Raw genomic sequence first — 13,726 nt, 5'->3', positions numbered from 1 at the left:
ACTTTTTGTTTATTGAAATAATATTGTTATTTGCAAGTAGGCCTACATAAAAATAATCACACCTCTTTTTCCACAAGGGTATAAATAAGTCACTTATGAAAAAAGAAATTGGAGAACTGACAAATTGTCAGAGAGAACACAGAAGGCATGAAATAACTTAAACTGTCTTTAATGACGAAACACAAGGATGATCCAACATGACGGCTTGAATATAAATTGAAAAAAACACAAAGAACGTAATGAGTAGACCCGACAAAAAAGAACTGAACATTAGGTTCCGGATTTCAGAATTCAGGATTTCAGAAGTTTTAATTGAATATTACACTCATCAGTCAGTCAATCAATCAATCAAGCCCAACTGTACTAGACTGCTAAATAAAATGTTATTTCAAACCCTCAGTTAAGCCAGATAAAGTTAGTATCACCAAGATCCAAGATGATGCATTTGAGTGGTACCCCCCTGAAACATGGAGTTTCCCCTGCAGTTTCTTTCCCCTCTCCTATGAAGTGAAAGTGGTTTCAAACAATCACAGCTGTGACTACACAGGAAGTCGCGTTGAAGTAAGACAACTTTCTTTCTCATTTTATATGTGCAGTTTTTTAATGTTTTGTTGCAGTTGATCAAAATACGTGTTTCATCCAAAATAGAAAAATGAAACCAACAAGACACAGTACAAGGTGAAATTCAAAAAACCATATACCTTCTGCGTCCGAGCACAGGACCCACTAACTAAAAAAGTGTGGGGTGACTGGAGTCACCATCATCAGTAAGTACAGTTTAAACTGCAGTATTATTATGTATTTTATAAAAATATTTCCCTTTAAATTCTACATTTGTTTTTAACAGAAGAAAACATAGGCACACCTAAAAGGTCAGTGTTGATTTGCATTTTATTACCATATTGGTAATTTCTAATTGTTCTATGATGCTTGATGGTGTTATCCTGACATTTGTCATTTCTTCGTTTTTTAAATGCAGGTCTAAAGGAAAAACATATATCTGCTTGACAATCTGCTTTTTTAATCCTGACAAAATATTACAAATATTCATATTTATACATATTTTATATAATTAAAATATGCCAATGGTGAAATTTATTTGTGCAATAATTTTCTAAACCATTAACACTATATTGGATTGCATCTGACAATGCCTTAATGAGAGAAAGAGAAAGTAGGTGTAATAAAGGCCAAATTCCAGTAAAATATCTTCAAAATCATATATGATGTCTGTTTATTAAGAGGCCAACAATAGCCAATGTGACAGAAAGTAGATTTAATCTATGTGTGTATGTGTTGGGGTGTATTGATAGACTTTGTATGATGTCTGTGTATCATTTTATGGACTGAGCATGTCTGTGTGTCTTAAGTATAATAATAATAATAATAATAATAAGTAATAATTTAAAATTAGGAATAACAACATGAATCACAAAATTGAATTAATATCTCTGTTCTCCTGGTCAACACAATTTCTCAATAGTTGAATGGTTGAGCTTCAGAAAATGATTAATAAAATGTCTTTGACAGTTAAAGATAAATACAAAAAACTGGAAATAAATAACCATATATATAGTATGTAAAAGTGTTAGGCAGGTGTGAAAAAAAGGTGTGTAAACAAAGAATGCTTTCAGAAATATAAATAATTTAATTACATTTATTTTTGTCAATTTACAAAATGTAAAGTGAACGAACAAAAGAAAAAATTAAATCAATATTTGTTGTTACTACATTTTGTCTTCAAACCAGCATCAATTCTTATTGGTACACATTCGCACAAAGTCAGGGATTTTTGTAGGATTATTGTCTGGTGTATGATCAACCAATTATACCAAACAAGTGCTAATGATCATCAATGTCACACTTTTATGTTGAAACTGAGTCATGAACTGAAACAGAAACAGCTGTGTAGTACGCTTAAAACTGGATGAGGAACAGCTAAACTACAGCTGCCAAGTTGAGGATGGAAAAGACAGTTTCATGTCATGGCAAGATTGAGCACAGCAACAAGACAAAAGGTATTTACACTGCATCAACAAGGTCTCTCCCAGACAAAGATTTTAAAGCAGACTGTAGTTTCAAGATGTGCTGTTCAAGCTCTTTTGAAGAAGCACAAAGAAACGGGCAATGCTGAGGATCGTAGATGCAGTGGTGATCTTAGTGCAGCGGATAAAAGACACATCAGGCTCATAACCCTTCGAAATCGGAAGATGTCCAGCAGTGCCATCAGCTCAGAACTGGTAGAAACCAGTGGTCCGGAGATGTCTGGCCAGAAGTGGTCTTCATGGAAGAGCCGCAGCCAAAAAGCCATACCTCTGATGTGGGAACAAAACCAAGCGACTAAAGTATGCACAAAAACATAGGAACTGGGATGCATAAAAATGGCATCAGGTGCTCTGGACTTTGATAAGTCAAAATTTTAAATATTTGGCTGTAGCCGAAGGGCTACAGCGGTACAATAATGAGGCAACAGTGAAGCATGGTGGAGGTTCCTTGAACGTTTTGGGCTGCATTTCTACAAATGTATTTGGAAATTTGGTCAGAATTGTGTTCTCAATGCTGAGAAATGCAGGCAGATACTTATTTATCATGCAGTACCATCAGGGAGGTGTATGATTGGCCTCAAATTTATTCTGCAGGAGTAAAACAACCCCAAACATACAGCCAAAGTCATTAAGAACTATCTTAAGTGTAAAGAAGTACTGGAAGTGATGGAATGGCCCCCACAGATCCCTGATCTCAACATCATCGAGTGTGTCTGGGATTACATGAAGAGACAGAAGAATGTGAGAAAGCCTACAACCACAGAAGATCTGTGTTTAATTCTCCAAGATGTTTGGAACAACATACCAGCCAAGTTCCTTCAAAAACTGTGTGCAAAAGTACCTAGAAGAATTGCTTGTGCTTTTATTTGGATTTATCTTTTGTTTATTCACTGCACTTTGTTAATTTATGAAAATAAATGTTTAACACTTCCATTTTCAAAAGCATTCTTTGTTCACAGCATTTTTTTCACACCTGCCTAGATACAGTCAGGACCATAAATATTGGGACATCGACACAATTCTAACATTTTTGGCTCTATACACCACTACAATGGATTTGAAATGAAACAAACAAGATGTGCTTTAATTGCAGACTGTCAGCTTTAATTTGAGTTGGTAGTTACATCCAAATCAGGTAAACGGTGTAGGAATTACAACAGTTTGGATATGTGCCTCCCACTTGTTAAGGGGCCAAAAGTAATGGGACAATTGGCTTATCAGCTGTTCCATGGCCAGGTGTGTGTTTTTCTCATATTATGCCAATTACAATGAGAAGATAAAAGTTCATTTCTGTTGCTGTCAACTCTCAAGATGAGATCCAAGGAGCTGTCACTATCAGTGAAGCAAACCATCATTAGGCTGAAAAAACAAAACAAACCCATCAGAGAGATAGCAAAAATATTAGGCGTGACCAAAACAACTGTTTGCAGTTTCTTAAAAATTCTTAAAACAATTCTTAAAAAGAAGGAATGCACCAGTGAGCTCAGCAACACCAAAAGACCCGGAAGACCACAGAAAACAACTGTGGTGGATGACTGAAGAATTCTTTCCCTTGTGAAGTAAACACCCTTTACAACAGTTGGCCAGATCAAGAACACTCTCCAGGGGGTAGGTGTATGTGTGACAAAGTCAACAATCAAGAAAAGACTTCACCAGAGTGAATACAGAGGGTTCACCACAAGATGTAAACCATTGGTGAGCCTTAGAGGTTGCTAAACGACATCTAAAAAAGCCTTCACAGTTCTGGAACAACATCCTATGGATAGATAAGACCAAGATCTACTTTTTTACCAGAGTGATGGGAAGAGAAGGGTATGGAGAAGGAAAGGAACTGCTCATGATCCTAAGCATACCACCTCATCAGTGAAGCACGGTGGTGGTAGTGTCATAGCATGGGCATGTATGGTTGCTAGTGGAACTTATTCTCTTGTATTTATTGATGATGTGACTGCTGACAAAAGCAGCAGGATGAATTCTGAAGTGTTTCGGGCAATATATTGCTTATATTCAGGCAAATGCTTCAGAACTCATTGGACGTCGCTTCACAGTGCAGATGGACAACAACCCAAAGTATACTACAAAAGCAACCTAAGAGTTTTTGAAGGGAAAGAAGTGGAATGTTATACAATGGCCAAGTCAATCACCTGACCTGAATCCGATTGAGCATGCATTTCACTTGCTGAAGACAAAACTGAAGCGAAAAGGCCCAAAGAGCAAGCAGGAACTGAAGACAGTTGCAGTAGAGGCCTGGCAGAGCATCACCATGGATGAAACCCAGTCTGGTGATGTCTAAACGTTCCAGACTTCAGGCTGTAATTGACTGCATTGAAGGATTTGCAATTAAGTATTAAAAAGTAAAAGTTTGATTATTATTCTGTCCCATTACTTTTGGTCCCTTAACAAGTGGGAGGCACTTATGCAAACTGTAATTGTAATTCCTACACCATTCACCTGATTTGGATGTAAATACCCTCAAATTAAAGCTGACAGTCTGCAGTTAAAGCACATCTTGTTCGATTCATTTCAAATCCATTGTGGTGGTATATAAAGCCAAAAATCGTAAAAATGGTGTATATATATATATATATATATATATATATATTGTTTCTTTAACATGCTATCACCAAGCCAGCAGAGGGAGCCCTTACCTCTGGATGATCTGTGATCACTCCCTCTGCTGCTACTTCCTGTTTTAAGATTATAAATTCTGAAGCAGGCCCCTCACTTTCAGGTTGCATTGATTGTTTGTTTGTTTCTAGTTAGCTTAGCCTTGTGTTTCCCTTGTCATAGATTCTTTGGTTTTGACCCTGCCTGACTTTTGATTCTTTGATTGTTTGCTGCCTGACCCGACCTCTGCCTGTTTTTTGGATTCTGTTGTTGCCTTGCCTCTTATACTCCTGTTTGCTGTGTTTCGACGTCTGCCTGCTTTGACCATGCCTTCAACCAATAAAAGCCTGCTCATGGATCTGCACGCCTCAGACCTCTCACTCATGACACATGCATGCATGCATTCATTCATTAATTACTCAACCTCAATTTTACCTTGGCTGCATTTGTCTAGTAGTGGGTAGTCATGCATAGCTTTTACATGTAAAAAAGCAAATTCCATTTTGCTTGTTTTACTAATTATATAAAAATATATATATTTTTTACATTTACATTTACATTTAGTCATTTTGCAGACGCTTTTATCCAAAGCGACTTACAATTGAGAGTACAACAGCGATTCATTTTTTTGAGAGACGAACAGACAGAGTAAGTGCTTGTAACACCCAGTCACAGGCAGTGTTCAAATTAGTACATGCCAGAAGGGAAGGAATAAACAAGGGGAAGGAGAAGTGAGAATAATTTTTTTTTTTTTTTTTTTTTTTTTTTTTTTTTTTTTTTTTATGATGAGGTCAGGTATTGCTGAAAGATGTGAGTTTTCAGCTGTTTCTAAAGATTTACAGAGATCCAGCATTCCGGATATGTATGGGAAGATCGTTCCACCAGCCAGGAACAGAGAACGAGAAAGTTCTGGAGAGTGATTTCGAGCCTCTTTGAGATGGTACCACGAGGCGTCGCTCGCTAGCAGATCTCAGACTTCTAGAGGCCGTGTAGATTTGTAATAGTGAGTGGAAGTAGACCGGTGCCGAGTCTGTGGTTGTTCTATATGCAATATTCTATTTTTAATATTTTAATAATAATTTTTCAAGTGTAAAATCAACAATCTTCTCCAAAGATCTTTGAGCAACTGATTGACTCTCCTTTGTGCAGATATTACAAACATTGCAAACATGGAGGAAAACGTATGAAGTAGGTTTTGGATTTATTGATACTATGAGGTGTTTGTGCAACTGTCCCTTTTTTTCTTTTTCTTTTTATTATTATTATTATTATTATTATTATTACTACTACAAAAAGAGATTACATATTACTTCTCCAAGTTAGATTTGCTGAGTGCTTACAACCTTATCTGCATTCGAGAAGGAGAGGGGTGGAAGGCAGCTTTTTCCAGTATTGGGTTAGGTCATTTGGACTTGCAAACAGTCCTTCAGTGGTCTTCAGAGAAATGCTAAATCAGTGGGTCATTATCTGCATTGATTATATCTTTATTTACTCTGATTCCTTTGAAAGTTACGTTAAGCATGTCAGAGCAGTGCTTCAGTGGCTCATAGATCACCAACTCTACGCCAAACTACAGAAGTGTGAGTTCCATCAGACCCAGACTTCCTTCCTTTGTTACATCATCAGTTCAGAAGGGGGTACCATGGATGACAAAAAGGTGCAGTAGGTTCTCAACTGGCCCAAGCCCAATAACGTCACGTCGGATGACCAACGAATTGGGATCTCGCTTCGAGAGACCAATCTACTTCGAGTGTATCTAAACGAGCCAATTGAAGATTGGCATGCGCTAATCGCATCCAGCTGCCGCTGATCACAGCGCGTGTATAAATAAGCAGCGGGTGCAGCGCATATTTAGGTTTTCGCTGAGGAGCCGAGCTAGTGACCCGGCCCCTTCAGCAGAGGTGCAGCACCGTGGCAACGGGACGTGACGTCTCCGTTCCCTTCTTCAGGGAACGAGGGTTACATACGTAACCGAGATGTTCCCTTTCAGTCGGTCACTCCGAGTCACGTCGGATGACCGACGAATTGGAATCCCTACCAAAACGCCTGGGACGCTGCCTCTTCCAGTGTCCTGTGGGAGCCCACAAGCCCCCTCAGTCTATCGGCGTAGGCCGGGGCTCAACCACAAGAAGCCAGCTACTTTTGTAACACTACCCATTCGTAAGACTGGAACACTGGGAAACGTCCCACGTTCTAGTGAACAGGGACGTGCGGAAGTCCAGCCTTCCCGTAGGAGGTCTCGGAACGAATACGCATATGGACAGTATTTCAGTTTGCATATGGAAAATTGGAGGTGATTGAACCCTCTTAGACGGGCAGAAGGTCTGCCGGGGAAACACGGGGCTCTAAGGCTATGCCGTGGAAATACACACATAAAGTCCTCTTGGGGTACTTTACATGGCTCCCAGCCCTCACCGGTTCTCACGGATTCATCGAGAGGGCCTGGCGCCGGATGCTCCGCAACATCTGGCTGCCGAGGGGAATGGAGGAGCTCGACAGGGTCTACTGTATGGACGCTCTGGAGCGGTCAACAAGCCGACCCGAAACCGGGCCTCTCAGTGCTTCTACCCGTTTGAGGTGAGAACACAGGAGGATACCGGTTCCACACGTAGGCTATAGAATCTAGCAATCGTGTTGGGGGTCGCCCAGCCCGCAGCTCTACAAATCTGTCAGCGAGGTGCCACAGGCCACCGCCCAGGACGATGCAACACTTGCTGAGTGTGCCCGCAACCTGAGGGGGCAGGGCATACCCTGTGCTTGGTAGGCTAGGGTAATGGCGTCCACTATCCAGTGAGCCATCCTCTGCTTGGAGGCGGCACTCCCCTTCTGCCGGCCTCTGTGACAAACGAGAGCTGGACTGAGGTCCTGAAGCTTTGTGTCTGGTCAACGTAGCATCTTAGTGCTCGGACGGACAAGCAACGTCAGGGCTGGGTCTGCCTCCTCCAGGGGCAGCGCTTGAAGGTTCACCACCTGGTCTCTGAAGGGGGTAGTGGGAACCTTGGGCACGTAGCCGGGCCGTGGCCTCAGTGTTACCTGGGAATCCGCGAGCCCAACTGTAGGCACGAATCGTCGACCGAAAAAGCCTGCAGGTCCCCTACCCTCTTGATGGAGGCCAATGCGAGCAGGAGCAACGTCTTCATAGATAAAAGAACTTTAGCACAACTGCTGGCAAGGGTTCAACGGAGCCTACTGCAGTGCTGTCAGCACTACAGACAGGTCCCAAGAGGGTACTGTTGGGAGCCGTGGAGGATTCAACCTCCTGGCTTCCCTCAGGAACCTGATAATCCGGCCATACTTACCCACAGACCTCCCATCTATGGGGTCATGATTTGCAGCGATTGCAGCCACGTAGACTTTAAGGGTGGAGGGAGACAGCCTTCGCTCCAACCCTTTCTGCAAGAAGATAAGCACGACTGATAGGGCAATTCCGGGGGTCTTCACCCTGAGAAGAACACCACTCGACGAACAGGCTCTACTTCAAGGCATAGGCCTGTCTCGTGGACGGCACTCTAGCCGAAGAAATGGTGTCAACTACCCCTTGAGGTAGGTCACCTAGAGCCTCCGCGTCCCATCCAGGGACCAGACATGGAGTTTCCAGAGGTCTGGACGCGGGTGCCAAGGGGTGCCCCGTCTCTGAGTCAGAAGATCCTTCCTCAGAGGATCGGCCAAGGAGGGCTGTCGCGAGAAGCACAAGTTCTGGGAACCAAGTCTTCACCAGTAGGGTGCTACTAGCAAGACCTGCTCCTTGTCCTCCCTGACCTTGCACAGTGTCTGTGCAAGAAGGCTCACTGGGGAAATACATACTTGCAAAGGCCCCGCAGCCAGCTGTGTGCGAGTGGGCAATGGGAAGTCTCTGGAGAGGCAAACAGGTCTACCTGAGTGGCTCGGAAACGTTCCCAAATCAGCTGAACCGCCCGGGGATGGAGTCTCCATTCTCTGGGTAGTGCAGCTCGCGACAGCTCGTCGGCTGCCTGGTTGCACACTCCTGGAATGTGAATGGCGAGAAGCGACCTCAGAACTTCCGACTCCATAGGAGGAGGAGGTGGTGGCCTCGTTGCGACATACGACGGGAGCGTAGACAACCTTGTTGGTTGATGTACGCAACGGTTAGTATGTTGTCTGTGCGGACTAGTACATGCTGGCCTCGAAGACAGTTCTTGAGACTGCCTAGGGCGAGATGTACTGCCAGCAACTTTAGGCAGTTGATGTGCCATTGCAGTTGAGGGCCCGTCCAAACCCCTGACACTGCATGCCCATTCTACGTGGCCCCTCAGCCAGTGGTGGAGGCATCCGTGAAACCACAGCATACCTGGAGACCTGCTCCAGGGGCACTCCAGCCCGAAGGAGCGAGAGGTCTGACCACGGGGTGAAGGTTTGGCGGCAGGCCGGTGTTATTTGAACCCGGTGAGTGCCACTTTGCCACGCCCACCTCAGGACTCGATCGTGTAGCCAATGTTGAAGCGGTCTCATATGGAGTAGTCCCAGCGGCATCACTGTGGCCGCGGCTGTAATATGCCCCAGGAGCCTCTGAAAATATTTCAGTGGGACCGCCGTCCTGCTCTTGAACATATTCAAGCAGTTCAACACCGAATTGGCACGCTCCTCTGTGAGCCATCTGATCGATCGAATCCAGCTTCATCCCAAGAAAAGAGATCCTCTGCATTGGACAGAGTTTGCTCTTCTCCTGGTTGACCTGAAACCCCAACTGGCTGAGGTGCTGTAGCACCAGATCCCTGTGTTCGCACAACTGAGCCCGGGACTGAGCCAGTCATCCAGTTAGTTGAGAATGCGAACGCCTTACTCTCTCAGTGGAGCAAGGGCTGCCTCCGCGACTTGCATGAAGACGCGTGGCGACAGGGAGAGCCCGAAGGGTAGGACTTGTACTGATATGCTCGACCTTCGAACGCGAACCTCAGGAATGGCCTGTGGCGCGGAAGAATCGACACATGAAAGTACGTGTCCTTCAGGTCGATCGCTGCAACCAATCCTGGGGACGGACGCACTGAATAGGCGTTTCTGTGTCAACATCCTGAACGGGAGTGCTCGATTCAGGACTCGCAGATCCAAGATTGGTCGTAACCCACCGCCTTTCTTGGGCACTATGAAGTATGGGCTGTAAGCCCCGACCTCATATCGGCTGGAGGAACCGGCTTTATCGTGCCTTCACTAGAAGGACAGCAATCTCCGCCCACAAGACAGGGGCACGCGCATTGTTCACTGACATATAGCGGATCCCACTGAACTTGGGGGGACGCCGGACGAACTGAATCATATAGCCGAGTCGAAGGGTTCGCAGGAGCCACCGGGATAGCCTGGGAAGATTCAACCAGGCATCCAGAGACCGAACTAGCGGCTCGAACGGAACCACCGGACGTGCAGGCGATGGGGCAGCGAGGGGGAGTGCAGGGACCCGGCTCGGGCGTCTCGTGGCCGGTCCGAAGCGGGGTCTGAGTGTGTGCAACTCTTACCTGCATCCCCGCAGAAGTGAGGCGGGTAGGCCGTTGGTTCGTCCTCCCAGTCTTCCCACTGCTGCATATTAGCCCAGAGACAGAGGAAACCGCCCTTGTCGAGGTTTTAGGTAGCGGCAACATTCTCTGCCCGGCAGAGCGGCTCCCTCCATCCCCGGATCTGAGGGCCTCTTGCACCTGCGCTTTCCTCCAGGTTTGGCAGGAGCCTGGACAGGCTGGGACACCCTCGGCGACGAGCTGGCTGAGGCGGGCCGTCGGCGGCTGGGTGAAAGCAGCAGCTGCACGCCGAGGCAGGATGTTTCTTACCTCAGTCTGCTTCTGGGCAGCGGAGAACTGCTGGTCAAAGTTCTCCACTGCGTCGCCGAAGAGGCCGGTCTGGGACATGGGGGGGATTCAAGGAACGTGTCTTGTCTACCTCGCGCATGTCAACCAGACACAGCCACAGATGGCATTTCTGGACCACCGTAGTGGCCATCGCACAACCCAGAGACCGCGTTGTGACCTTCGTCGCTCGTGGCGCGAGGTCCATCACGATACAGAGTTCTTTCAGAACTTTCGGGTCATGACCACCCCTGTGCAGATCCTTCAGTGCCTTGGCCTGATGAACCTGCAACAACGCCAAAGCGTGTACTGCAGACGCAGCTTGTCCACAGGCCGCACAAGGCACTGCCGTTCAGAGCCGACGAGTACCTGCAGGCCCAGGAGGGGAGCACAGGATCACCGCACTAAGCAGAAACGGCATTGGGACACAGCTGCATCCCAACTGACCGCTCCACTGGGGGGGCGGTCACTGTAACTCCCTGGCTGTGCCGCTGTCAAGGGTGGTGAAGTAGGAGGAGCCACTGGGGCAGTTTCTGGCAGTGAAAAGTGCTTTCCACATCCCAGTAAGCTCCTCATGCACTTCCGGGAAGAAAGGTACCAGGGTGGGGCCCTGAGAACCAGCGCGAGCCACCCTTAAATACCAATCGTCCAGCCTCGAGGGCCCGGGAAGCAGTGGAGGTTTCCACTTGATCCCGATCACCTCGGCGGCCTGGGCAAGCATAGCCACCATTTCTAGATCTGTATCCAGTACATTCAACGCCTGGTAGACGCAGAGCAACCGGATCTTCACTTCCAGAAATGTCTGGCTCACCTTCCGATGCAGCGATTGACTTCTGATCATCAGGGGGAGCCCAAGAGGGTAAAGCTGATACCCCACGTGAGGGTCCAGACTGCCCCTTTTGCAGCCCCACTGGTTGCAGAGTTTAAGCTTTGTGTCACAACGAAATGGAGCCCACCTGTCTGTAGCCAGGATGAGAACCAAGTCGAGCAAACACAAGCTCCGCCCCCTTTTTTCAAGGTGACAGAGCCCGCCCATCACTCTGAGATGACCATCTCCCCGCGAGGAAATGATTCATCCACAACTGCCACCTCAGCGTGCAAAGCCCAGGCACACGAGGCAACGATTGTGACCATCACCTAACACCAGGTAACAACCGCATCCAGAAACACACGGGTGTACGTCGTCTGTAGCAAGACCCACGCTGTCTTCCAAGACGCGTCGAGTTTGCCAGACGTAACGTCGTCTTTAAAAAGACGCACCCGCGAATGCTCTTTTAGTGCTGAGGCAACAGGGGATAGCCGTTTTGCACACAAACAGGGGGGTAGTGCAGCCTGATTGTGGCAATCCACTCGACGCAGGAAAACGACCTCCGCTGAAACGCCGTACTCCAACACTCGTAGATCGTCTTTGGAGAGGAACAGTCACGCTCGGCTCCGAAGTGAAAAGCTAAATATGCGCTGCACCCGCTGCTTATTTATACACGCGCATGTGATCAGCTGCAGCTGGATGCGATTAGCGCATGCCAATCTTCAATTGGCTCGTTTAGATACACTTGAAGTAGATTGGTCTCTCGAAGCGAGATCCCAATTCGTCGGTCATCCGACGTGACTCGGAGTGACCGACTGAAAGGGAACTTCAGAGATTCCAGGGCTTTGCTAGCTTCTATCGGTGGATTAATTTGTAATTTCAGTATAATCGCCACTCCCTTTACGTCACTGCTTCAGTGAGGTCGGCAACGCCTAAACTGGACAACGGCCAGGGAAACAAGCCTTCCTTCAGGAACTATTATCTTCAGCCCCAATCTTGTATCATCCTAAGCGGGATCAGGAGTTCACAGAAGTAGACACCTCTAATATAGGATTCAGAGCGGTGCTCTTACAATGTCATGGTAATCCCCTAAAATTATTTCAAATTATTTTCAAAATTATTATTTTTAAGCCTTCTTTTCCCATAAACTCAGAGGAGAGGAATTATGACATGGGATACAGAGAGCTGTTAGCCATGAAGGCCTTCACTGTGCTAACTGACCATCACAAACTAGATCCACCAAAAGATCTGTTTTCTTCTCTTGATTTGACTTTAAGATACATATAGGCCAGAATCCAAAAACGTTAAAGCAGATACTTTCTAAAGAGAGTCTGACCAGTCATCTGCACCTACACCAATTTATACTGCCCTCTAAGATCATTCTAGCTCCTGTAAAATGAGATAAAATGACAGAAACAACAGAACAACAGTAGCATTAAACTGATTACTAAAAGCTGCAAGATGTAATGCAAAATAATTCAGTTGTAACAAGCTATTGTAATATATATGCGTATGTTATATAAGCACAGATAACCATATGATAAATTACACATCTTACCCCCACCAACTTCTCTTGAGTAAAAAAATTTACTTATGCTTAATGCTGATTGGCCATCTTCTTCTTAAGGTTTGCTTGGTGGATGGCAAACCAACTAATAGGTGCTTTACCACCACCTGCTGGAATCGAGTGTGGAACAAACTTTTAACTCTGGCCAATACAGTAGAACTCTTTTCATCAATGAGAAACCTTTCGGCACGCCCCAACCTTTATGCACACCTAAACCTTTTGGCACGCCCATTGCTCCAGGCTGCAGCTAATCCTCTCTGCCTAGTAATGTGTGGTTTTTTTTTCAAATATTTCAAATATAGATTGGTTTCGAGGACTGGTACTGATTTGTATTGGGAATTAAAAATGTATATATATCAATAGTGCTGCTCCAAACCATCTCCAGCAAGGATCCTGGGTAAAAAACATACTAAACCTGGTTTTATTAGCATCACTCAGACAAGACCAAATACATTTAAATGGATTTCAGTTGGTTATGTTTCAGATTATCCTGACCATTCTGTTGTCCTGGATTTGAGGAAATACTGGAACTGTATTTCTAATGGCTGAAAGATTAGTGCAGTGGTATCTAAACATAGAAGTAGCCTTCCTGGACCCACGCAATTAAACACTCAGGAGGAGAGACAGGTAATCCACAGGGTTGGATATAGGAATGCCAAAAAATCTTTTTGTAAATTGAAGGGAATTTTGGGAATGACTGAAGAAGATAGCAGCGAGGGAAGAAAATAATCATCAGAATGCAAGTTATTTGACAATATGTATACAAGTTGTATTTTTATTTAAATGTAGCAATGCACGCAGCTGGTCAAAAGATTTAAATATATTTTAACATTTTTGAAATATGTAATATATAAATTTATTTCTCCAGTGTTTTATTTTCCTTCAGAACTCATTCTGATATGCTGATTTG

At 45.2% G+C, this 13,726-nt stretch overlaps 1 protein-coding gene across 3 annotated transcripts in view; it reads left to right on the top strand.

Annotated features, from left to right (window-relative positions):
• il12bb (interleukin 12B, b) overlaps nt 1–2,990 on the top strand; it is a 7,081-nt gene extending 4,091 nt beyond the window's left edge. For 2 of the 3 annotated variants that reach the window (XM_043234609.1, XM_043234612.1), the window contains 4 exons: nt 401–561; nt 649–767; nt 848–872; nt 980–2,990. In XM_043234609.1, the coding sequence (XP_043090544.1) occupies nt 401–561; nt 649–767; nt 848–869 (302 nt within the window). In that variant the 3' untranslated portion in view covers nt 870–872; nt 980–2,990. The remainder of the gene's footprint in view (nt 1–400; nt 562–648; nt 768–847; nt 873–979) is intronic. The other variant, XM_043234611.1, reaches the window with a different exon arrangement.
• Nucleotides 2,991–13,726: the final 10,736 nt, after the last annotated feature.

Source organism: Puntigrus tetrazona, unplaced genomic scaffold (genome assembly GCF_018831695.1).
Source record: "Puntigrus tetrazona isolate hp1 unplaced genomic scaffold, ASM1883169v1 S000001179, whole genome shotgun sequence".
Lineage (NCBI taxonomy): Eukaryota > Metazoa > Chordata > Actinopteri > Cypriniformes > Cyprinidae > Puntigrus > Puntigrus tetrazona.
Note: the sequence above shows the minus strand (reverse complement) of the source record. Positions and strands in the feature narration are given on the sequence as shown.